Source organism: Homalodisca vitripennis, chromosome 8, assembly GCF_021130785.1.
Source record: "Homalodisca vitripennis isolate AUS2020 chromosome 8, UT_GWSS_2.1, whole genome shotgun sequence".
In the NCBI taxonomy this organism is placed as follows: Eukaryota; Metazoa; Arthropoda; class Insecta; order Hemiptera; family Cicadellidae; genus Homalodisca; species Homalodisca vitripennis.
Genome location: NC_060214.1, coordinates 111,210,099 through 111,234,297, shown reverse-complemented (window position 1 = coordinate 111,234,297; position 24,199 = coordinate 111,210,099). Strand labels below are relative to the sequence as shown.

At 34.5% G+C, this 24,199-nt stretch overlaps 1 protein-coding gene across 4 annotated transcripts in view; it reads right to left on the bottom strand.

Moving 5' to 3' along the window:
* The window catches only part of LOC124367892 (diacylglycerol lipase-beta-like), a 107,574-nt gene that overhangs the window by 24,064 nt on the left and 59,311 nt on the right, over window positions 1-24,199 (bottom strand). For all 4 annotated transcript variants that reach the window (XM_046825084.1, XM_046825085.1, XM_046825086.1 and 1 more), the window contains exons 3-7: window positions 5,348-5,563; window positions 4,525-4,634; window positions 3,151-3,375; window positions 1,665-1,814; window positions 563-731 (exon numbers count right to left, since the gene is read on the bottom strand). In XM_046825084.1, coding sequence (XP_046681040.1) covers window positions 563-731; window positions 1,665-1,814; window positions 3,151-3,375; window positions 4,525-4,634; window positions 5,348-5,563 — 870 coding nt within the window. The remainder of the gene's footprint in view (window positions 1-562; window positions 732-1,664; window positions 1,815-3,150; window positions 3,376-4,524; window positions 4,635-5,347; window positions 5,564-24,199) is intronic.

Sequence of the window (24,199 nt, the reverse complement as noted above, 5' to 3'; positions counted from 1 at the left end):
AGAAATAATAAACAATGTATAGGCTAAACAGAACAGTTGATTACATTTGACACGCTCTTTCAATTAAAATTTCACACCTTTATAGAGACCAAGATGGGATTTTTCACTAATTCAAAGACCAGCAGAGCATAGCTTGGAGGGATTTTCGAAAAACAAATAGGCCAAATACTTGCCAGAAATTCTTCATGCCTTGAACATTAAGGGTTTATTTTGCACCACGGCAATGCCTCTTCTCACACTACTGTGAAAATTTGTGGCTTTAGGCCGAAAATGCAACTAAACGATGGAGCACCGGATCTCGCTATGTACGACAAATCCTAAGTGATTGGGTGGTTTCAATGAGTGAAAATCATATTTAAAAAGTGCTTTTGGCAAGTCTAGCACAAAAACTCTTCATCTATCTGAAAAATTTCAGAGTGACCCTCACATTTCAATGACTTTCACAAATTATGCACATTTTCACTTAAAAAAGAAAATAGGTTTCATTTCTGAATTGATTTTTAATGTCAATTAATACATTCCTTTCCAGAAATAAATACATGCCTGAATAATGAATGTTTACCTGAAGCAAGCACAGCATGTGGTATGCCTGAGCAGACGGCAGATTCCTGTACAGCAGTAGCGGTACATGACGAACGTGCAGCCGTAGGTGGCCATGGACAGTTTCATGTAGTGTTCCGCTTTATCGAAGCTCAGCCACACGGGTTTGCCGCGGAACACCTCTCGTAAGTCTGTCAGGACATTAAACTCTTGATATTGGTAACATTGTAGTAAGAGGGGAGGGAGGGAAACTATGAAAGTACCACTTACAGAACCTGCTATGTGAACCGCTTTAAACTGATTCTGTGTTCAACACTATACTATTGTCAATTAGGGAATACATGTTCAGCCGCAATCCCTAACTGACAATAGTATAATTATTAAATAGATACAAATTTTGTATTAGACCATAGATTCAAAAAAATTAAATCTTAAACAAAATTAAATATGTCTACTTATTGAATGCAATTAAGGTTATAGAATAGTCACACTCAAATAAAATAAACTCAGACTTAATTTTTTTATAGTGATTTAACAATAAGCGCGTTTTGTTTAACAAAAGTAAGTATATTTATTTTCTCTTACACACAAAGATAATTTTTTCAAACAAACAGAAGGAAAAATGATATATAAAACTTATTGATACAAAAGTAAGCAATACTTAAAGAAATTAAAACAAAATAATATTCAGTACTATAAGTGAGTACTATCATTAAAAAAAAATATTTCCTTTTTCAAATAAAATACAGGACATTTAAATGCAATTGACTTCTTAATGACTGGTGAGAAAATTTAGGACCACAGAAGGCTACGTCTGTTTAGATGTTCCATTTTAACATTAAATATTACATTTTGTACTCGCTGAGCAATTTGTATGAGTAATAAAAAGAGTAAGTTACCTTACATATAACTTCTAGTACAATAGCACTGACTAGAATAGCTTTTAATTTATTTAACCCTCTGTCATAGCTATAAAATCTCATCACCATTGTGTAATAGCCCATAAATGAAGTTATAAAACACACTGCACTCCTATAGAATGATGGTCAGAGTGGAAAAGAGTGGGGAGGTTTTACATCTATTTCGCTACACTCCTTGAACTCTGACTAAATGGTGTTCCTTACCTGACTTGTACTTGAGCCTCTGCTCCGCCATTATCTCCAACCTCCATTGCTCTCGTGACTCCCGTTTCTGTTTGACCCGCAGCAGCACGCAGCCAGCGATCAGGTCAGAGGGCACCAGGTCACTGTCTCGGAACAGAGAGCTGAACAGGCCTGTCGAAAAACATCAATTAACAAAGGTGAGATAACAACTAACTTAGTGCATTAATGATCGTATCAAAGAGGCATTTAGTAATATCAACACGATGAATAAGAATAATTTATTCACACAATAGAACTCAAAGGTTTTCTGTGCAGATCAAAACATCAGTATCAAAAGTAATTATAAAAAAACAACAGAACAACTGTTTACAATAGAGCATACAATTTAAAGGTAAAACACAATAAATTCTTGTAACAATTTTAAGTTATTCCTACTACAAAAAAATCTGGCCTAATCAAGAAATGGGTATTACGAGAGCCTCGTGGAGGCTGTAGAAAGCATTCCCGATCAATTAAGCCTCTAAAAAATTTTTGAAACTGTTTACGTTTGTTCGAATTTTGATTACATTTGGAAGTAAATTGTAGAGTTTAGGACCAAAATAAAAAATTCTGTTTTTGAAAAGGTTGAGCCTGAAACGATCTGAAATTAAGTAATTTCTGTGCTGTGTATTATGATCATAATTTAAATGTGGAAAAAGATTTTTCTTTTGAAAAACAAACATTGTTGAATGAAAAATGAGAAGGAAGGCCAAGATAAGGATCCCGCTAGATCGGAAAACGCTCTCTGCAGCTCTCATCTGGTCTCATTCCCCATTATTCCGTACTTCAGCTTTGACTCAAATAAGCCTAAGTAACCCAGTTTAGGAACTTGTTCTGAGGCAAATGTAGAAAGTGATGCATTAACATAGTAAAACATTTTCTAAATGGAAGCAAGTAATTTGTTTGAAACTCTTACAGGTTTTCTTAACTTTACGTTTATGTATATTCTAGAAAAAATATAATACTAAAAAAATTAATGAGTAGATGTTTCACTTAAAAATGTCTTCAACAAAGAAAAGTTCTCAATGGTTGAATATTGATGCAACAGATTTGGTTATTCTTTGTTTAAAGTTTATTGTTGACTATAATTGATTTCAAAATACAACAGATTTTTTGACGTCTTCCATCATTAATGTTACTAAAAAACGACACTACATTTTTAGGATTGGCATCTATAGTCTTTTTCAGAAGTAAAAAAAGCCTTAATCCATAATGCTTAATCTTAAAATGCTGTCTTAAGGTTTTTTTGAGGATAGTATCAAAATCCTTGAAAAATAAATAGTATTGTGTTTTTGTAAAATATAACGATGGTAAATATCCGAAAACCTGTTATTCTTTGAGATTTGGTTATGGTAATGGCATAAAAATCAATTTGCTACGAAGCAATTACAAAAGAACCAAATCAAATAATCGTAATCAAACAAAAAGCGACAATGATCCCAAGATTAAACAGCTACCAAGAACTGACCAGCAACCTGAGCAAAAGCCTCCAGACTCTCCTTGTCCCGGTTGAGCCAGCAGAAGAACCACCGGAACCGACGGATCCAGGTCCGTGTGACCTGGCGGTTCTTCAGCGTGTCCAGCGTGAGATCGGGCTGGGATGCCCGTAGCTTGACAGAGCCTATCGGATCTATCACCATGGCCAAGGCAAACACCAGGAGAGCGAAAAGCACCCAGTCCAGACACACCAGAACTGGAACAGGAACAGAATAGAGCTGGAAACTCTTAAGACTTCCAAGAATAGATACGAGTATTGAAATCTCTTTTGTGTAATGAACATTCTGTCATACCAATATCAGTTTTTTTTTACACCCATGATTGTATTTTCTTCAAGTATTGATTCAGACTGCAACAAATATTACACATATATGGTACCAACTTCCGTTTCGTTTCTTTCCGTTTTGAGTTGAGAAAAACTTATTTTATATTATGATCTAAGACTCCAGTGCTTAGTTTTATGTACACTTAAAACTTCATAGTTCATAAACAGCTAACATTATAGCATTGTAATTTTGCATGACTGCCTAATAAAAAACCCTAACTGTCTACAAAAAAAGAGGTTGTTAAATATCTCAGAAATGGTTTAATTTTGTTTTATTTGTAAGGAACACAAAAATGCATATTTTAAAGAAAAATTAAACTATCTTATTTGTATAAAGATTAAGTTAAATATGATCATTTGAAAACAATATGGGTATCTTTCAAACCAGAGGATAATACTAAAAAGTCTGTCCAGAGAGTTCAGGGACACTCTGTATATGGAAGAAACCCACCACAGGATTTTGACTCAGACTCGGAGCACTTCTTGCATCAGAGGTTACACATTTTACCCATTAGACTATATTAGCACAGTAGGCCTAATAGTAGATCATAAGTTACATAATAGTAGATCATAAGTTACATAAAAGTTTCATCAAAACCTGCAATTTGTTAATATCCTTTAAGTGGTAACATATTATACCACTCATAAAATCAATAGGATAGACTTAAAAAAGGTTTGGATTGAGATTTTAAATAATTTTCTATAAATACAAATACCTCATATTTTATGAGATAAAACAAACATTTACAGACTTGTGTGTCCTGAGAATATTATTAGAATATGTTATTGTGTGATTTTATTAAATATACTTATAAGAAAAGAAAATCTACAAAACTCATTATTATTATGGTTTATAGTTTATGTTCAAGATTTCAAAACGGCGCCATGAACACCAGCCCAATGAAAAATAAAGATAAACAGATTGTTCATTGCCACATTTTTTTCGTTTTCACTGCTTTAGGAACCATTAGAAAGTTGTCAATAGTACCCCTACATGACTTTCAATGGCAGAAACCTCACCATCAATGGCAGTGTTGGTGAAGTGGTCGTCAGGGCACGTGATGACGGACGTGAAGGCCCACACCGTCCCCAGACCGTTCCAACCAGCTTCTGGTAGCAGCAACAGCAGTCTGTTCACATGCATATATTGGTTACAAAGCGTCTCACAGCGCATTTAACAGAAAGTACTGTGGCGTTAAAAACATTTTGAATTTCATTGTGTATATTAATTTTGGCAGATTAAAAAAAAATGTTCGCCTGTTATTTTGTATGTGTGATCATCATTTATGACTGAATAAACGGACTCATACTAAGTAAATTTAGTGTTTCACTTAGTTGGTGAATAACTCGATACACATCTACATTTTCTAAGAGTTTCTTTCATAATATTAAATAAACAGTCTACTTAAACATATTTGATCTATTCTTACTATTTAGAGTGAAATGCATAATCAAACTAAATAAACTATATAATATGCCATATAGATGAGAAGGCAAAGTAAATCACATATATATTAGACCTGTTTAATGTCCTACATTGAAAAAGTATATAAATGTACCTTATTGGATACCACAATTATCGTTAGGTACACAATTGTTAGTAATGAAAATTTGTACTTCTAAGGCTTTTTCACTGGCTTTAGATTGTAAAGATTGTGAGCATTGATTAGATGAAAATCGTTAGATGTTGATACAGTTCAACCCAAGCTCAGGAGGGACAAGGGAGTTGATGAAAAAAGGATGCCACTACTTTATCACTACTATTTGTGTGGTGGTATGATAAACCAAAATAAGTAGTTTGGTGAAAGTACAGAGTAAGTACAGCATTGGAGAATGTACCTACTTGGCTCCGAGAAGTGGAGGAACCATTCGTCGCGCGCTATGGACGTCGCAGATCCCTCCCTGTGCGCTGCGGTTGATAAGCGCCACCAACAGCACTATGTTGAGCGACAGTAGTACCAACATCCCCACCAGATACACCCGCACACACTCCCCGCCCGATGTGCATGTAAACGTGTAGTCATAGTAGCGGTGCGTGATCACCCCCATCATGATGAGCCTGAAACACATTTAAATATTTTTATCATGTTCTGGATCAGAGTCACAACATATACCTTAAGTCTCATAGCACCTAATCTCACACCACCTAAACTTTATTTGTGTCACAACACCTAAAAATCAATATACATATAATATTTTCCAATTTTTCCACTTTATTTCTTTTCATCAAACACATTACACTGCGACGTGAATAACGTCTATGTCTGTAAAAGAGTGTGGGTGTTCTGAACTCTTGTTACAACCCATGGACTCACACTTAAGCTGGCACTAAACACTGCTATTAAACTAAAAAGTAAGTCTTGGATGAAATCACTGAAATTCCAAAGAATACTGTACTTTGCCATAAGCACATTAGCAGATAGTGGAACAATTTTCGTACTACTATCAGAGTATTTTGAAACTGATAATGTCATAACAACTCAAATAATATTTTTCTACTTAAATTGGTTCATAGATTAGTGATATTAGTTTACAATGGCATTTTTAGGGAGGGTTCAGAGTAGTTGAATGATACATTTTTGTTATATCCACCCGATCCTAAGACCAGGACGAGCCACTGATCAAATCAGCGGTGTGCACTACAAATTGTGATGATCGTAAGCTCTATTAAGGTGGTTTAATACTCTATGTCAGTCAGGCTGCACTAAAGGCACTTGAGATCTGCTCGTTTGATTCGATTGCAGTCTGGGAATGCAAGAATGCTCTGGTGGAACTGGCAAAGAAGAACAGACAACAGAGTTACACTAGGTTGGGTGCCGGGCTATGAGGGCATTTACAGTAATGAAAAAGAAGATACCCTTACCAAAAAAAAGAACAGAGTCCCTAATGGTAGAGCCAGAGCCGGGCTGCGGAGTAGCTTTCTCCTACAGCAAAGCTCACATTATAGATTGGGAAAAGAGGATTAGATCCGTTAACTGGAATAGAGCCTCAGGATTAGGACAATGAAACATGTTTATCTCTCCTTACGCTGAAGGGTGGGTATCCATCCTAGATCATAATAAGAAGGATATAAGAATGACAGGACATAGCCCCCTTAGAAAACACCTTAGGAAGGTGATTCAGAGAAGAAGAAGAATCAGTGGAATACATATGTTGTCCCTGCTAAGTTGTCCTGCTATATCACAATTAAAAAAAAATTCCTATTTGTAAAAATACTCTCAGCCCCAAGGATATCAGAGAACAGGAGCCCTCAAATCTGATTGGCTTCTGTAAAAGTGTCAAATTTTGAGGACATAAATATAAGTAAAGAAGGTGCAAAGGTCCTTTTACTTAGGACTATATCCGGGGACAGTCGTCTATTTCGCTCAGAAGTAAAAGAAGATGACCCACAGGGTACTTATTTAACAAAAACATTTCTCTACCAGTATACAAACTGAAAAATAAAACTAAATACAGCAATTAATAAACCTTGATCTAAATTCTGTATACCCGTATAAAAATATACATAATGGCACATTAATACAAATCTCATGACCAATAGGCAATTAAAATTGACTGTTGAACCAAAGGACTACGGGTCAAATGATTGACTCCTCGTTAATTAGTGGCCAATTATATTAAATGACTATTAAATACTTCACTTAATTAGTCAGTAATGAAGAAGACATAACTCATGTATCAGTTAAGTAATTTAATTTTTAAATTTTTATGATGGTACAAAGTGTATCAATATAAAAGTCACACAAAAATGAGTTTGATATAGAATTGATTTTAAGTGCATTATTAATTTTTAGGTTTCAAGACTATAGTATTAATTTAAATTCAAACATTAAATTTTTGAAACTCTTTTTGAAAGATTTAATGACTTTTTTAATTTGATGACCAATTGTGTTAACCAATATTCAATCTGAATGGCTCACAGAAATGAGTTTAATATAGAATTGTATTTAAGTGGATTAGTTTATTTTTAGGCTTCAAGACAATAATATTAATTTAAATTCAAATCTTAAATTTTGAAACCTTTTGAAAACTGAATGACTTTTTAAATTCAATGACCAATAATTGTGTTATTCAATATTCAATCTGAATGGCTGAGCATTAACGAAGTCATTAACTCAGGAGTAAAACGAATCTTGTCTGCACAGCTTTTTACACAGTAACTTAGAGCCGAAGTGTTCAAATTCTGTGACTAATCTTTATGATGGACAAACTGACAGTATTTCACAAAACTGTTTTAGATAATAAGTCTACACATCAAGACACTACAAAGTGATATATGTGGTGGGATGTTAAAACACACGTTTGAATCTCTTATGGGTGTTGGAGGGGGGAAGGGGTTAAGTTTGTTTACAAATTTATTTATTCAGCTATTAGCTATATTCTTGTTGACATCATGGATACTCATAAACCAATGTAAAAATATTCGCTAACGCTCAGCCAAATCCCATGGAGTAATATGAACCACCATCAAACTCTGTGTTATGTTTATAGAAATGAAGTCATCCTCAATTTCAAGTCATAGGTCAGTTCGTTATCGAGATATCGTGCGGACAGACAGACAGACAGACAGACTAACGACAGGCATAAATGAAAGTTGTCATCCCAACGACTGACAGGCTTCGTTGACGCTCAACCATTAATATGATTGCAATAAGGGTGTAAATGTGAGGTTTAATATTGTTTTTACACCAGATGGATACCGGTGCAGCGACGATCGCAAAAACCGATCTTTGCGCTCCGATCTAAGAACTGCTGAAAAGGAAAATAAATAATGCAATTTTATTACTCCTAAATCAGTTTATTTCGTTTTTACATGGAGTTTAAAACTACAAATGTATGATGTACACAATTTTGATTTAATTCTAAATTTATATTCTTGTCGGATGAGTTTATTATTTTTCTCAAAAGTTGGGAGGAAGACGTTTTTCTTTGAGTTTTCCCTATCTTGGAAAACGGCGGGCGTGTTTGAAGTTTTTTGTCTGAAATATTAGTTTATTTAATTATTTATAACGACCACAGAAGCGCGCCTGCCAAGTAGAGCGGCAACCTTTACACACTGCAGTAATGCGGTACTTGCATCACAGGAATTGCAGGGGCTCGCGGCCAAGCGGGACATTATTGGCTGCAACGTTGGCTACCCTGGTGCGCGATCCGCAGCGCTATCTGTAGTTAGCCGCTAGCTACTTTTCGGCTTGGCTTAGAAATCGAAACCAGTTTGGTAACATACCTATTTCTTTGTCAACACTGACCACCGCTTACATAACGACGTAGCGAGGAAGACTGCATGTAGCGTGGCTACTGCCTCTGATGATATGTGTAGATAACACGCCAACACGCTGGCCGCATTAATACATAGATGTAACAACGCTAGACAATACAAGCACCCAATAGCGATGAGAGAGCTTGAGAAACGAACCGGTTTTTTCAGCACGGCATGCATAATGTACTGTATACTTAAATAGTGTAATTTTTCTACACCTGGCATTAGCAAATCATAAATCGTAGGCTACCATTGCCTACTTCCTCCGCCAATTTCGTGGAAGTTGCCCATGACATCGGTCTACTTCCTCAGTTACAGTATACGCAAGTACTGCATTTTTATTTTTTAAAATCATACTGTATTTTTATTTTTAAAATCAATCATAATTTCCACTATTATACTTTTTCCAAAAGTTTCCAGGTATTACAACACTTCTTCAGCTGAAATTGTACTTATTTTTTATTCTTATCAGCAGTGAGGAGGCCGAGTCACTTATCTCTGTTGACTACAGACGGACTAGACTAACTGACAACTGACTGAAGGGATTGTCCTCTCTCCTCTCCTCTACAAACTAAAAATAGTAAAATCCGTTTTCATAAGTAAGTATCCTATTTTACGAATTTTTGTTCACTCAATATTTTTATTTGTTTTGTCTACTTTCTCTACAATATTGCTAATTACCATAATTATTAAGTCACATCCATACATAAGTTATTCTGCTTCAGGCAAGTTCTTTCAATTTAAATGTTATAAAATTAATCTACACACTGTTCAAGATAAAATTCTAATCCTAAGAATTTCAACTCGCGTCTACGCATAGGCCATTAAGGCCCATGTAGGCTCTTTTCCCATGTTATTTTTAATTATACATACATCCATATATATATATATATATATATATAAAATTATATATATATAAAATTAGTGATTATTTTTGTATATTTTATTACCATTAGATATCCAAAAGTTATATTTGTTTTCTTATTCAATATAACATATTATTTACTTCTGTTTTTCTGTATTTTGTGGAAATAAATGTGATTTTGATTTGATTTTGGATTTATTCACGAAGAAATATGCTTTTAATTGCTATAAATTTGGGCGGAGGAAACGATTTTGAACCTTTTCAAGGTCGGATTTTTGGTAGGCCTGATGAAGAGCTACCAGGCGAGGTCTGACGAAAGAACAGTGGAACAGCTTAAGATAACGGGTGCTGTTGGATGTTCCATGGATGAGCCCAAGCATGTTCAATGCTCTGGTGCAGGAAGCATGGACATGACGTTCTCCTCTGATGTTCCGTGAGCATAATGCATTACCACGGACTTGTGTAAACCATGCTGTGACCCCAGTGGCCGACCAACGTAAGCCGAGTCGTCCCAGGAGCGTCGTACAGACCAGTCCATTCAACATTACTTCACCCCCCATTAATTACTGCTGGCCCACAGCCACTTGGACCGCGGCGTGACGGGCGTTCAAATAAACCTTCTTATCGTAACTAATGGCAAGCACCTAACCGAGCATAAAAGATTCCATTAACGCCAATATTTAGTTTGCTTTGAACTAGTTTAATAGACATGAGCGTATGCTGATTGTTACGATCTAGTTAAAAATGTTCGAGCCCATTTTGAATCGTATGAAAATTGTACATATTCGTGGAGAGGGGGAGAGGGGAGGAGGAGGAGGGGGGGCGTGGACAGGTGGACAGGGGAGGGTGTGAAGTTATGTGAAGTTCTAACATAAAAAATATGGATTTTGAGGTTGGCTGTGACATGTAAAATATTAACTCTTAAACTGACAGATGTGAAGCAATAACATGAAAGAAGAACAGTTAATTCGCTTACTTACATGACAATACACTGTGTCAAATCACGGAAAACAATCGCCCATTTAGTTCCAGCATATGGTAATTACTGAGTAGTAAGCTGCAGATACTAAAAGTCACGAATGCCATCGTAATATTCTACTTAGCATATTGACTTCGTACTCACTGAGGCTAGAGTTTCTCCATACTTATAGCGATAAAATACGTTTATACAAGCCTCTTAAATAATTATTCGCTAATTTATAAGTTTCAGTTATGATATTTTTATATATATATATATATATATATATATTATAAATCAAAGGTAGTCGTAACCATTAGTAAGGTCACTAAATATATATTTTTAAATAAATATTTCGAGTTTAAAGGTGGAAGAATTAAAAAAAGTGACAATTAATAGCGCAAATAATTGTATCCCAAATAGTTGTTTACAATTTTTTATACACGCTCTTAATATTGATATGGAATCACCGAAATTAATATCGCTATAAATATGACATTTTATATATATATTATATATATATATATATATCTATATATAATTATTTTAAAAAATTAAATTAGGCTATTGCCATTTATAAAAATTTGATTAGAGTAGATATGTCATTTGACAGGTATTTGGTCTTCTGATCATATGATAGTTTGGTTATTTAAACGCGTATGTGACCAGATATGGCCAAATACAAAAATAATTGAATCGTAAAAAGTAAGGGCTCTGTGGTGTAATGGTAGCACATTCACCCGGCAAGTGAGAGATCCGGGTTCGAGTCCCGGCGGAGCAAGTACTTTTTGTTATTTAATGTTTTATTATATATATATATATATATATATATATATATATATATATATATAATTTTTCCATAAACATTAAATAACAAAAAGTACTTGCTCCGCCGGGACTCGAACCCGGATCTCTCACTTGCCGAGTTAATGTTTATTATATATATATATATATAATTTTTTCCATAAACATTAAATAACAAAAAAGTACTTGCTCCGCCGGGACTCGAACCCGGATCTCTCACTTGCCGGGTGAATGTGCTACTATTACACCACAGAGCTCTTACTTTTTACGATTCAATTATATTTTGTATTTGGCCATATCTGTCACATACGCGTTTAAATAACCAAACTATCATATGATCAGAAGATCAAATACCTGTCAAATGACATATCTACATTAATCAAATTTGTATAAATGGCAATAGCCTAATTCCTAATTTAATTTTATATATATATATATATATATATATATATATATATATATATATATATATATAAAATATCATATTGATAGCGATATTAATTTCGTTGAATCCATATCGATATTAAGAGCGTGTATAAAAAATAAAAAATTGTAAAACACTATTTGGATATAATTATTTGCGCTATTAATTGTCACTTTTTTAATTCTTCCGCCTTTAAACTCGAAATATTTATTTAAAAATATATATTAGTGACCTTACTAATGGTTACGACTACCTTTGATTTTGTTAGTTACACATGGGATAACTAATACAATGATATAAAATTGAGTTTACGGAAAGTGTGCGCTCAGACTGCCATGTAACTAACTAAAAATCATCCTTCGGATCTCAGCACACCTAACTAACTGTAATGAATGATTTCTTCTGTGGTAACTAATAAAACCTAAGCTATTATCTTAATCATGAGAGATTTTTATAAAATGATTTTAATTCAATAGTTAAAAGGAGCGTCAGCCATCACTCAGGATAGGGATAGCAACGTTTCTCTTCCGCCTGTGTGTACTTCCTCAGGATAACTCAAGCTTGAATTGAGCTATAGGACTGAAAATTTGCGACGAAACATAGGCGAGATCAATTTCCTTGACAGTGTGTCTCTTATCGGATGTCCGTCATCTGGACCGGATGCCGTCAAGGATACGGCAGCTCTATACTGCGACTCCTGATATACTGCGTGGTCTGATATACCCCTTACCTTGAGTGTGGTAGAGTTGACAAGACTATCCTAAATAATCTAAACTTTGGTATTTTTTGAGCTTTCAGACATTTTTAGGGGAAGGATCCATCTTCTCGGGGGGTTTCGCACCGCGTACCGCCCCAGGACCTCGTCCCATGTCACTCATTCTGATCGACTCCCTGTCATTACATGTAAAGTTTTCTATTTGAAAGGTTGCAACATGTATGTAGTATGATATGCCACCACCCACTTGGTACTTTCTAGAGAGAACGCCATAGCTGAACTTCACAACCTGGGACCCGGCAAAATGTGAATTTCTCGAAAAAAAAAAAACCGCTCAAGTACATGAACGAAAGACGTCAATAACAAAACATAAATACAATTATAATATGAAAAAAAAATTAAGCTCGGTTTGAACCATGCACTGATCTAAGGTAAATTATAATGGAGACGATTTGCTGTGCAAGTAGACCAATTTCTATATTTTATACGTGTTTAATAGAGGACATTCTCTTATTTTAATATATTATAATATTAAATTGTCATGCACACAAAAAAAAAAACTCAGTTTTTTTACACTTCCAAGTTGTGGTTAATTTGTATTTATTTACAAATCCGCAATAGCATGTAATTATTATACGTGAGAGAAGACTCCGCGCACAAATTGTTGTAAGACAGTTATTACACAAGGGCAACGATTAATCTATATATATACAAAAATGAAAACTGTTCGTGTGTAACAGCATCACTCACAAACGGCTGGACGGATTCGCCTAATTTTTTTTTTTAAATTTGTTCGTCTTGATCTGTAGAAGGTTATAGGATACTTTTTATCCCTTTCCCGATTCAGGATTCCGCCCCACTGGTTACAGAAATACCCGTAAGAAATGCATTGCAGCAAAACATATGTTATTAAGTGAAAGAGTCTTTTCAAATTTTTAATCAGCTGTTCTTTGTAAACATATATAATGCGACAAAAAATATATTTATATATAAATTTCTTTACACTTATAGTTTTAAAGCATAGAGTAAGCTTAAGAGAAACGACAAATTTTGTTTAAACTGTTTCTGCAATCATAATATATAAAAATGAATGTTTGTGTGTTTTGTCCTTTATAGACTCAGAAACTATTGGACCGATCACTATGAAAATTTGTATTTTTTCTATGTAGAAGGTTTATACGCAATGCCCATTGATGTAACTAAACCACCAGGCTGTACTGCAAGATATAAAAAAGTTATCAAAGCGCCTGCACATTATAAACTGCAATAACAACACAGTAGTTACGTATATTAAAATATCCAAACACTATTTGAAGGCAAAGAAATATACGGGCAAAGCTTAACGAGACGCGTGCGAAGCCGCGGGAAACAGCTAGTTTTATGTATAAATACATTTGTTGCTTGTTATGTTATGTGTTGGAATTTATTGTTGTTATATATTTAATTTATTTGTTAGTTGTTGAGTATTTATTAGCTTGTTTGTTAAATTTTATATATATATATATATATATATATATATATATATATTTATATCATGTTAACATATTACATCGTTAAATTTACTATTAGTGAAATTGAAAATTGAAGTTTTATATGTACATTTTTAGCATCTTGAAGCCCATACGTATTATACATAGTTAAAATTATAATAGTAATGAGTATTGTAATACTTATATCTGTATTGACAATCGGATGTAAAAACTTAGCCATCACTCAGACAGAGAGAGATAAAGATAGACTAAAATAATACAACGCATTTCTTTCTCATTTCACACGTGCTTTGTGAAGCACATGAAATGTATAAATACGTGTAATACAATTACTGAATAAAGACTTTTTTGAACTTGAACTTGAAAATTAACCAAAGCCTGATTAACAGAAAATCCAGGTTAAGAGAATCGATTCTAAGTAGAATGTTGTATCAACGTAAATAAATCAAATGCGACATAAAGTGAAGCTGAATTTCGAAGTAGAGCCTTGAATTTACAAGGCACTCAATACTGAAAGAGATTTTGATATTAAAACACGGTTTAGTATATCAACCGAATTATCTCGGTTTCGTCAAATTCGGTTAAACAAGACTGTGTAGTGTAATGTTTTTATTTTCCGAAAGTTGAATTTCCCTGTTACAACAATGATGGACGATTACCATCCACAAAACCCAGAGTGAGGAGATGCCCCGTAGGACAGGTAGGCTGTGTGGTCAGCGGTCACAGGACGGCAAAGACGACGAGCACGCCCGGACATGTCGGGTTGGTCGGATTGCGCAAGACCCGGCTGAAGAAAGTGACTCCAGCTGTGACGCTGTAGCTAGCTACAGTCGTATATCCACACCGTAAGGAGAAACTGTGAACTCTCTAGAATTAGCCAATGTTATAATCTAACAATGTTGCAATTAGGCAAGTAAAACATAAGAGATGCACACTATTTTTTAGAGAAAGTGCCAACCAAACCGTAAATGGCCAGTAAGACATCCACAACAGATGTTCCTGAGACGATCAGTATCTTCTCAAACCACGTTTGGCCAGTTTTGTTTACAGTAGTAACCTCAACATAGACGAGAATACGAGCGACGTTTAAATCACAAGGTTTAGTTTGGAAAGTGACCCATCTATCCTACATTCAGCGATTAGTATAGTTAAACCAAGTACAGTCATTTTAAACACTGTAAACAGTAAAAGGCAAAAGCGGAGATAGAAACTGGTCATAAATGATCAATCAGATGCTTGTAAACAAAGATTATTCACTTCCACAAGTCATTTCGTACTCTACAAAGTTGCTATTATTGAAAACATTTTGAAATGACGGCAGCTTTATTGATAGTACATTGACAAAAATGAAGGTTAACATGAAAATGTGTAAAATCATTCTTTATTGATTATAGCCTACTGAAGGGAAATCCCGACACAGCTCAAGCGATGATAAAGTAAAGGAGTTATTTAGTGTAAGCAATTCTTGAGGAATAGTCTTACAAAACTGAAGAGAGATCCAAGTACAGCTCAAGCTATTATAAAGTAAATGAGTTATTTAGTGTAAGCAATTCTTGAGTAATAGTCTTACAAAACTGAAGAGAAATCCCGACACAGCTCAAGCGATGATAAAGTAAAGGAGTTATTTAGTGTAAGCTATTCTTGTGGAATAGTCTTACAAAACTGAAGAGAGATCCAAGTACAGCTCAAGCGATGATAAAGTAAAGTAGTTATTTACTGTAAGCAATTCTTGAGGACCGTCTTACAACACTGAAGAGAAATACAAGCACGGCTCAAGCGATTACAAAGTAAAGGAGTTATTTAGTGTAAGCAATTCTTGAGGAATAGTCTTACAAAACTGAAAAGAAATCCAAGCACAGCTCAAGCGATGATAAGGTAAAGGAGTTATTTAGTGTAAGCTATTCTTGAGGAATAGTCTTACAAAACTGCCAAGCACAGCTCAAGCGATGATAACGTAAAGGAGTTATTTAGTGTAAGCAATTCTTGAGGAATAGTCTTACAAAACTGAAAAGAAACCCAAGCACAGCTCAAGCGATGATAACGTAAAGGAGTTATTTAGTGTAAGCAATTCTTGAGGAATAGTCTTACAAAACTGAACAGAAACCCAAGCACAGCTCAAGCGATGATAAGGTAAAGGAGTTATTTAGTGTAAGCAATTCTTGAGGAATAGTCTAGTCTGGTGACCACGCATTGTCCGTAGTGGACAGTATTTACACACATCGTCTCCGCCAAGTCTGGGCCGAGGAAGGCGTTACTGGTGGACCAGAGTCCAGAACCTGTTGGTCGACATGTTGGCCTGGATACTGCCGCCGCGCCGCCACTAGATCATTCTGTCCAGGCGACCAACTCTCGACCTCCTTCCTGCTTCTTGCACTTTCTGCCCGGTTTAGAGCAGGAATGGAGAGAACAGCAAGCCGCCTGTTCGTCCTTGCGGGGCAACGGCCAAGGGGTGACCGGACAGTCTACGTCCGTGCGGTGGTACGCCTCTGACACAGCGGCGAAAACAGTATCATAACATATCTGGTTAGAAATACAAGAAACAACGACAAATGCTAGAAATCACCAACACCTGGGTATGATTTGAAATGACAACCCAACTATATCGAAGAGCAATTCATTGTTTGAAGTTTGTTTTTGACTATGGAAGGATTGTGGAAGGGAACAGGATTTTCCAGCCATTTGCCATCGTTCAGTGATACAAAAATTGCACACAAGTGATACATTCACATTTTTGTTCACTGAGTTGAGTTCAATAGCAGTGTTTTAATTATAATATTTCCGGTGAATTAAAGGGGTTACTACCAAAGAATCAGATCCAAAAAAATTAGTGACATTTGATGATAAACACAGATTGTATCATAGAGCCATACATGTCATCTAGTTACCGATACAGATACCACCTTGAGATCTTGGTTACCTATCGAAATTCTTTGTCAATCAATGGTTGACGATCCTGAGAAGATATTGCTATTACAAATCCAATTATATGGATGATAACCGTATCAATGAAACACTTAGCGCGGATAACCCAATCCAATATGTCAATTTTCACTTAGGGGAACATCCGTTTCAGAAATGTTCTACGAGTTCACGCCCAACACCATTCCAACCATGCCAGGTTGACCAGCTCTTCCTGTTTCTTGCATTTTCTGGCAGATTTAGAGCAAGAACTGGGATAACAGACGTCTTGTCCATCCTTGGACAGCAATAACCAGAGGGTATCTTCGTGTAGGGGAGGACTTAGAGTAAAAATATGATGCAGCGGCCGAAGAAAGGGTGTTCCAAAATTCCATGCCTGCCATTTTTAATATCCTCGACTGCAAGCTTCAAGAAACAATGACTTAAAAATTATGGATTGGGTTATTGTCAAGAAAAGTTTCCCACTGAGACGGTCGTTGTCCCCGTACTCGGTTGTGTATTAGCAGGCTTAATTGGTTGAGCGTTAGCAAAGGCTCGAAAAAATTCATTTTTGTCTGTTTTTCCGCACGATATCTCGAAAACGAACTGATCTATAGACTTGGAATTTTGCATGAAGCTTCATTTCTATATACGAAATACTGAGTTCTATGATGGTGTATGTCACTATGGGATTTGGCTGAGCGTTAGCAAATATTTTTGCATCGGTCTTATCGGTAACCATGATGGCAATGAGACAAAGTTGAATAAATAAATTTGTTAATAAACTCAGTATTCTCTTAAGAGATTTTGACATTTCAACACTTGTAGCCAAACTATACAACCACGTCCAACACCATATTGGAGATTAGGAAGAAATCGGGAGAGTAACAGAAAATCAGGTATGCATACATTATTGGCTGAGCGTAAGCAAAGAGGGACTGAAAAATTAATTTCCATCTGTCTGTCTGTCCGCACGATATCTATAAAATGAACTAATACAAAGATTTGAAATTTAGCATGATAGTGCAGTCATTGAAGCATTATTGGTCCGAATTTTTTTACTGTGAACCGAATTGCATAAAATTTTGGAATTAGGTCCATCTTACCCTTAAATTCAAAAGTGAAAATGATTTGAACTCCGCAACCACCCTGGGGGTGGTTGCCACCCTTCTCGGCGGTGAATTGTTTTTTCTTCTAAATAACCTCGGATACCGATAGAAGGCCTAATTTTAAGCAAAAAATCATCTATACAGTTTTTTCGAAAAATCCAATAATTTTCGAGTTATTGGCAATTTAAATTTTGCATTTTCTTCACGTTTTTCATCGGTTTTTTTGCCAATATCTCCAAAAAATATACGTTTTATTGAAAATATTATAAATAACAAAATTGTAGCAGGTAAATAAATAAACAATTTGAGTTTTTATAAAGTATTCTAAGTGCAATATTAAGCTAGATATTATAGATCAAAGCAGTTTTTTATTGTGTCTGAAATTTAATCGATGTGGTCAATGCCATCTAGCGGCGAGCAGATGCATTTTAGGCATTCTAATAAAAAAGGGTTTTGTAGTCCTTGAAATAAGCTTTAAAATGAGCACTATTAAAAGTCTTTTTGCACGTAAAATAAGTGAGCTGTATTGCAAATAAGAGGAGCATCTAATGTGTTTTCTTTTAAATCAAGGGGTTTCATAAGTGCCATTTCCACCAAAATTAAAAACTAATCGTATTCCGCCTAGAACTAACTTTATTATGAAGAGTTTGATAGATTTTATCAGTTTGGGTGCTTCAGGATACATATTTTTCAAAAAAAAGTCACGATTAAAAAAAAATCAAATTAAAAAAAAAACCATCTTTTTTATAATATCTCCAAAAATGACGACATATACGTATAAAAGTGTAAGAATGAAAAATTTAGGTATTTTTCTGACAAACAATTTGGGTTTTTGTTTTTTCTGTCAAATAAAAATTGATGGAGATATGATTGTTTAAAGAGCGCGTGGCAGCGCAATCACAGCCTCTCTTAAGCCCTTTAACCCTTCACCGTTTGAGGAAAAAGGTTTTTTTACTACATATTGCAATGAAGGATGTTGTAGCTCTCTTAATTACCTTTACAATGTTTTTTTATAAATTGTGATAGCATGAAAATTGAAGGAGTTATGGTCCAAAAACTTATCATATTTTTTTTCTATTTAGTAACTGAAAATTTCGGAGTGTGTGAATATCTGGAGCAATGTGAAAGTACGCAGTATAATAGAGGAACCAAAACTATTTGTAATGTGTACATATATACATAATATGGCTCACATATTTTTGAAAACGTAGGCATGAATACATACCAACGTTCTTATATGTATATATAACACATTTGAGTGAATTTTATATAATTTGTAAATAATTTATTCAATAAATTGGTAATCTTTTACTCTAAATTAAAATTATTTTTAAATATATAATCATATATATTTACTGTTTTAATTTAGGGGTATTTTTAAGGGTAGAAAAACTTAAGAATATGATAATCATTTTGAGAGTGTGGAATAATATTTCAATCCTTTTTATTTTACAACAATTTTTTTAAATTTTTTATCAAGGGTTAGTTTTCAAGGGTTGAAAGGGGGGTTAAAAATTTGATAATTATTATAGAGAATATAAATAATATTACTTATTCTATACTTACATCTTTTTATGTCATACCAAAGTATTTTTTTGTGATTTTTTCAATTTAAGGGTTGTTTGCAAAGGTTGTAAGATTTTCAAGGGGTTGAAAATGATTTTAATATGAGGTAATTGTGTTGGAAAACACTTTTACAATTTCACCACTTACTATTATACATGTTTTCTAGCGATAAAATGGCTCAATTTCAATTTTCCCATTAAGGGGTTGTTTACACCCCTTAAAAATAATAGGCGGAGTTCAGATCATTTTCACTTTTGAAGTTAAGGGTAAGATGAGCCTAATTCCAAAAATTTCATGCAAATCGGTTGACAGTAAAAAAATTCGGAGGTAAGACCGTATTTTTCGCTTCAATGACTGCACTATGAAGCTCTATTCGTGTGTTAGCAACAATGAGTTTAACGATAGTGCATGTGGGTAGGGTACGATAAGCGGACCCGGTTTTTTATATCGAAGAATGTAATCATCGATACCTAATATTCGCATCTCAAATCCTAGACTATCAATAGATATAAAAGTATCTATAGTCCTCAATAACAATCATATGTTTTAAATTAAAATATGGATTTAATATTTACAGTGATGAAAAAAATTATTACAAACAAAATTAGGAAAACTGAAGACGACCATATTTGCTCCTCTCACAGTTACAGTTGTTTCTTTCCCACAAATTTCACATAATGGATTTTTCGGTACGAGTCCAACATGTTGAAGCCACGTAAAACATGTCTTATCATCTTTCAAAGCAATGTTGTGTAGTTTTCTAAAATGACTGCCATTTTTAATAATAAAATGTTACTTATATGTAAAATTGAAATATTACCTTACGTGTTTTACGTGTTTACAGCTGTTGATATAGATTATTTAAGTTATTTGTTCAAAATAATTAATCAGTATAGATTGATTATATCGGTGGTTATGATTAAGTAATATCGTTTGCCAATTTCGATATAAAAACCCGGGTCCGTTTATCGTACCCTACCCGTGCATGTTTATAAAATAACAGAGTGGAATATCAATTTTAGAAGTTGGTGGCAAGATTTGATTTTAACGCACACTTACGTTGTAGTAACTCCTCACTCTACCTCACCTGAACTATATAATTAAAACACTGCTATAGAATTTAACTCAATGAACAAAAATGTGTCAATGAATGTATCACTTGTGTCACTGATTTTTGTATCACTGAACGATGGCAAATGTCCGAAAAAAATCCTGTTTCCTTCACAATCCTTCCATTGTCAACAACAAACTTCAAACAAAGAATTGTTATTCGATGTAGTTGGGTTGTCACTTTCAAATCATACCCAGCTCTTGGTGATTTTTAGGATCTGTCGTTGTTTCTTGTATTTAGAATCGAGAATATTATAATCGGTTGTAGTGTAAAGATAATCTGCAGACTTTAAACTCTGGATGAAACTTCATTTCGACACAGAAGAAGTCGTGTGATTTGCTTGTCCATTCATAAAATTTAGCTGAGCGTCATTAAAACCTCAAGGTTCTCATCGGGTTCACTCGGTTTTCTTTTGTCTACCGGGGATGTAAACATTATTTTGGTGTATGATACCTGTTTGTCTATTTAGACGCAGGAAATCTCAAAATGGAGCTCATGGGCTTGAAATTCTGGATGCAATCTTAGCAAAGCCTGCTTCACGACAGGTGGAGTGGTGTACTTTACCTTATTATGTGGACCATTACGTTAAATTTTGCACACTTTGTAGGACTATTAGAATCATGCATTTGGAAAGGAGCAAATAAGAAATTTAAAAATAACATTCACACAGTCTTTAAAAAATTTTTTTACTAACCAACTTGACACCTCACAGAGACTCAAACGCACTCTATTTTCTGCCCCAATTAAAATTCCATTTTTATGACGTATTTTAACCCACACAAACGCTGGGTTGCGGACGGTTGCAGTGCGAAATATATTGAGTGGCTAAAACCCAGACAGAAGTTTAGACAAGCAGTTCAGCAGTAGTCAACAACAAAAGAATGCTTTGATTCGGCATTCCTCCTAAAACCTTACTCAGTGTTTCAGTCACGTCTGACCTTTGACCCGAAAACTTCACTTCCCGTCTTGACACACGCTGAACCGACTGTTATCGGATTTATTGCTCTGGGCACCAAATAACTTTTTATGACTTAATCTTTAATGGGCACGGACAAATGCCTCTGAGCTGTTTTTGTGTTTGGTCCACAAAATTAACAGTATAATAATCTAAATTTTCTAGATTAAACTGTAACAATCAAAATCGAGTTTCAAAGTCCAAAAGCTTTATATCTAACTTACTGGAGTTTATAATACATTTTTATGTAACTAGCTCAAATAAGTTCATTGCTCTGGGCACCAAATAACGTTTTATGACTTAATCTTTAATGGGCACTGACAAATACCTCTGAGCTGTTTTTGTGTTTGGTCTACAGAATTAATAGTATAACGATCTAATTTACCTTTACTTCGAAATCGAGTTTCAAAGTCCAAAAACTTTTTATCTAAGTTACTGAAGTTTATAATACATTTTAAAGTACCTAGCTCAAATAAATCCGAGCGAAATGTGTTTATAAATTAATATACTATCGAGAAACCTAACACAACTTTTTGAAACAATGGGAGTCGGATAACCCTATCTTTCCCACGTTAAATAGTACAACTTTATGTACAATTTTCTAAGAAACCGTTACAGATAAAAACTTAAACCTTTTTTATTTTATTATGCATATATTGTTGTATATTTAAGGCACAGCACATTTTAAGGTATCATATATTTAAGTAATTTTTTTAAATTTTTATATTTTAGCATAAAAAATTTAAAAAAGTTACTGTTTGAACGTATGTAACTTGGAACTTAAAATAATAAATGTAATTTCCTGTGCCTTAAATCTGTATTTATATATGGCAATCAAAACAAAAAAAAAGTAGGGCAATATCTTTTTTGGTTTAGGAGATAAAGGTACATTTGTGTAAAAAAAAACACCGTTTTCCGGAAAACGCATTTAATGTCAAAACGCAGGTTATCATATGACAATAACTCACCCTAGTGCATTCCAGCTCCATATGCAGGGTTGTCAGGGTCTTCCTGCTGTTCATAATGGTCCTCTAGTTTCCTTTTAGCTGAGGTCAATTCCCGACGACACTTTTTCTCTATGTCTTCTATTGCTTTATCGGCTTTTCAAATCCTAGTATTGTCCATTCGCGTCATCACTTTCACACAGTTTCTCCCCTGGTCTAATGTTTAGCTTACTCAAAATTCTACACTTAGCAATGTTTCCATCGTTATAACAAGCTACAGCATCATAAGGTCCAAATTCTAAAGTGGTTTTTATTATAAATGTAGTTTTGGGGAGCCTTGACCAGATAATGCTGTTCAGTGATTCGCACGGGTTTTGAGTGCCCCCATGTAAACATTTAGATAGGAGACTTGTTTGCCATAAGTCTCTGAAAATTGGTTTTATGGACTCCATAACAATTGGATTTACATGTACCATAAGTACAACAAACATGTTGTACCATAAGTTTGTTCAAACAGCTGGTGACTGCCGACCGACCCCACTAAAAGTTGAGTGCGCGCATTTATAAAAATGCCAATAAAAACTGTTCTAGATGCCAGAACTTAATAACTTTGGTGTCAAATGAAACTTAAAAGTCCAAATAATAAGAAACACGCAAAAACTAAAAAAATTTTTTTTGTCCAAAAAGTCATCCGACTCCCCTTTTTTAAAGAACATTCTTCTCTGTATTAAAAAAGTACACAAGAAGTTAATTAATTGTTGACTGCGTATGTTGTTAGACCAATGTTCACTTTAGGCGAACGACGCTGTGTGTGTGTGTGTGTGTGTGTGTGTGTGTGCGCGCGCGCGCGTGTATGTGTGCGCGCGTGTGCTCCACAAACTACGAATACTTACTAGCCTCCACTACGAAATTATAACCTCAAAACAGGTATTAAAATCAAACCTTTATTTCTTACCTAAATATCATAAATGTATAATACAAATTCAAACTCAGCTTTGGTTGATGACAAATATACATATTTAATGTGTAAAAATACAATGTTTATCACTAATATGTGAAAAATAAATAAATACTAAACCTTTACGATTTGATGAAACCTAATCCTGGATTACAACCCTCTTCTTTTACAAATTAACAATTTGTACTCCTCAATCTTTTATATTCTGTATTTTGGGTTTAAAAACGTAATGCTAACTAATTGTGGGAAGGGAAAATTTAGAATTAATTATTAACAATATAGCACAAAATGTACTGGCATAGTTATCAATAGAAGGACGTAATTTTTGTAACGATGTGAGGGAAAACAGATTTCAGTAATGCATTTATATTTATAATTTGCAATGTGGATGTTTGTTGTTACACTAAATTTTACTGTTCTAGCTTTATATTTTATGGAGGCAAGATAAGTTTTTCTTTATAGAGTTAGATTTTGTTTCTGTGTTCTTTATTTGAAGCGTCAAATGTGGGGGTATCGTTTTTTGAACATTTTGAGGTGGCCGCTCCCGATTCAATTCCAGAAATCGGGATGAACAGAAAACCTAACTTTTAGAACTCTGATGATTCTTTGTTGTGTCCTTACGCCGATGATACAGCACT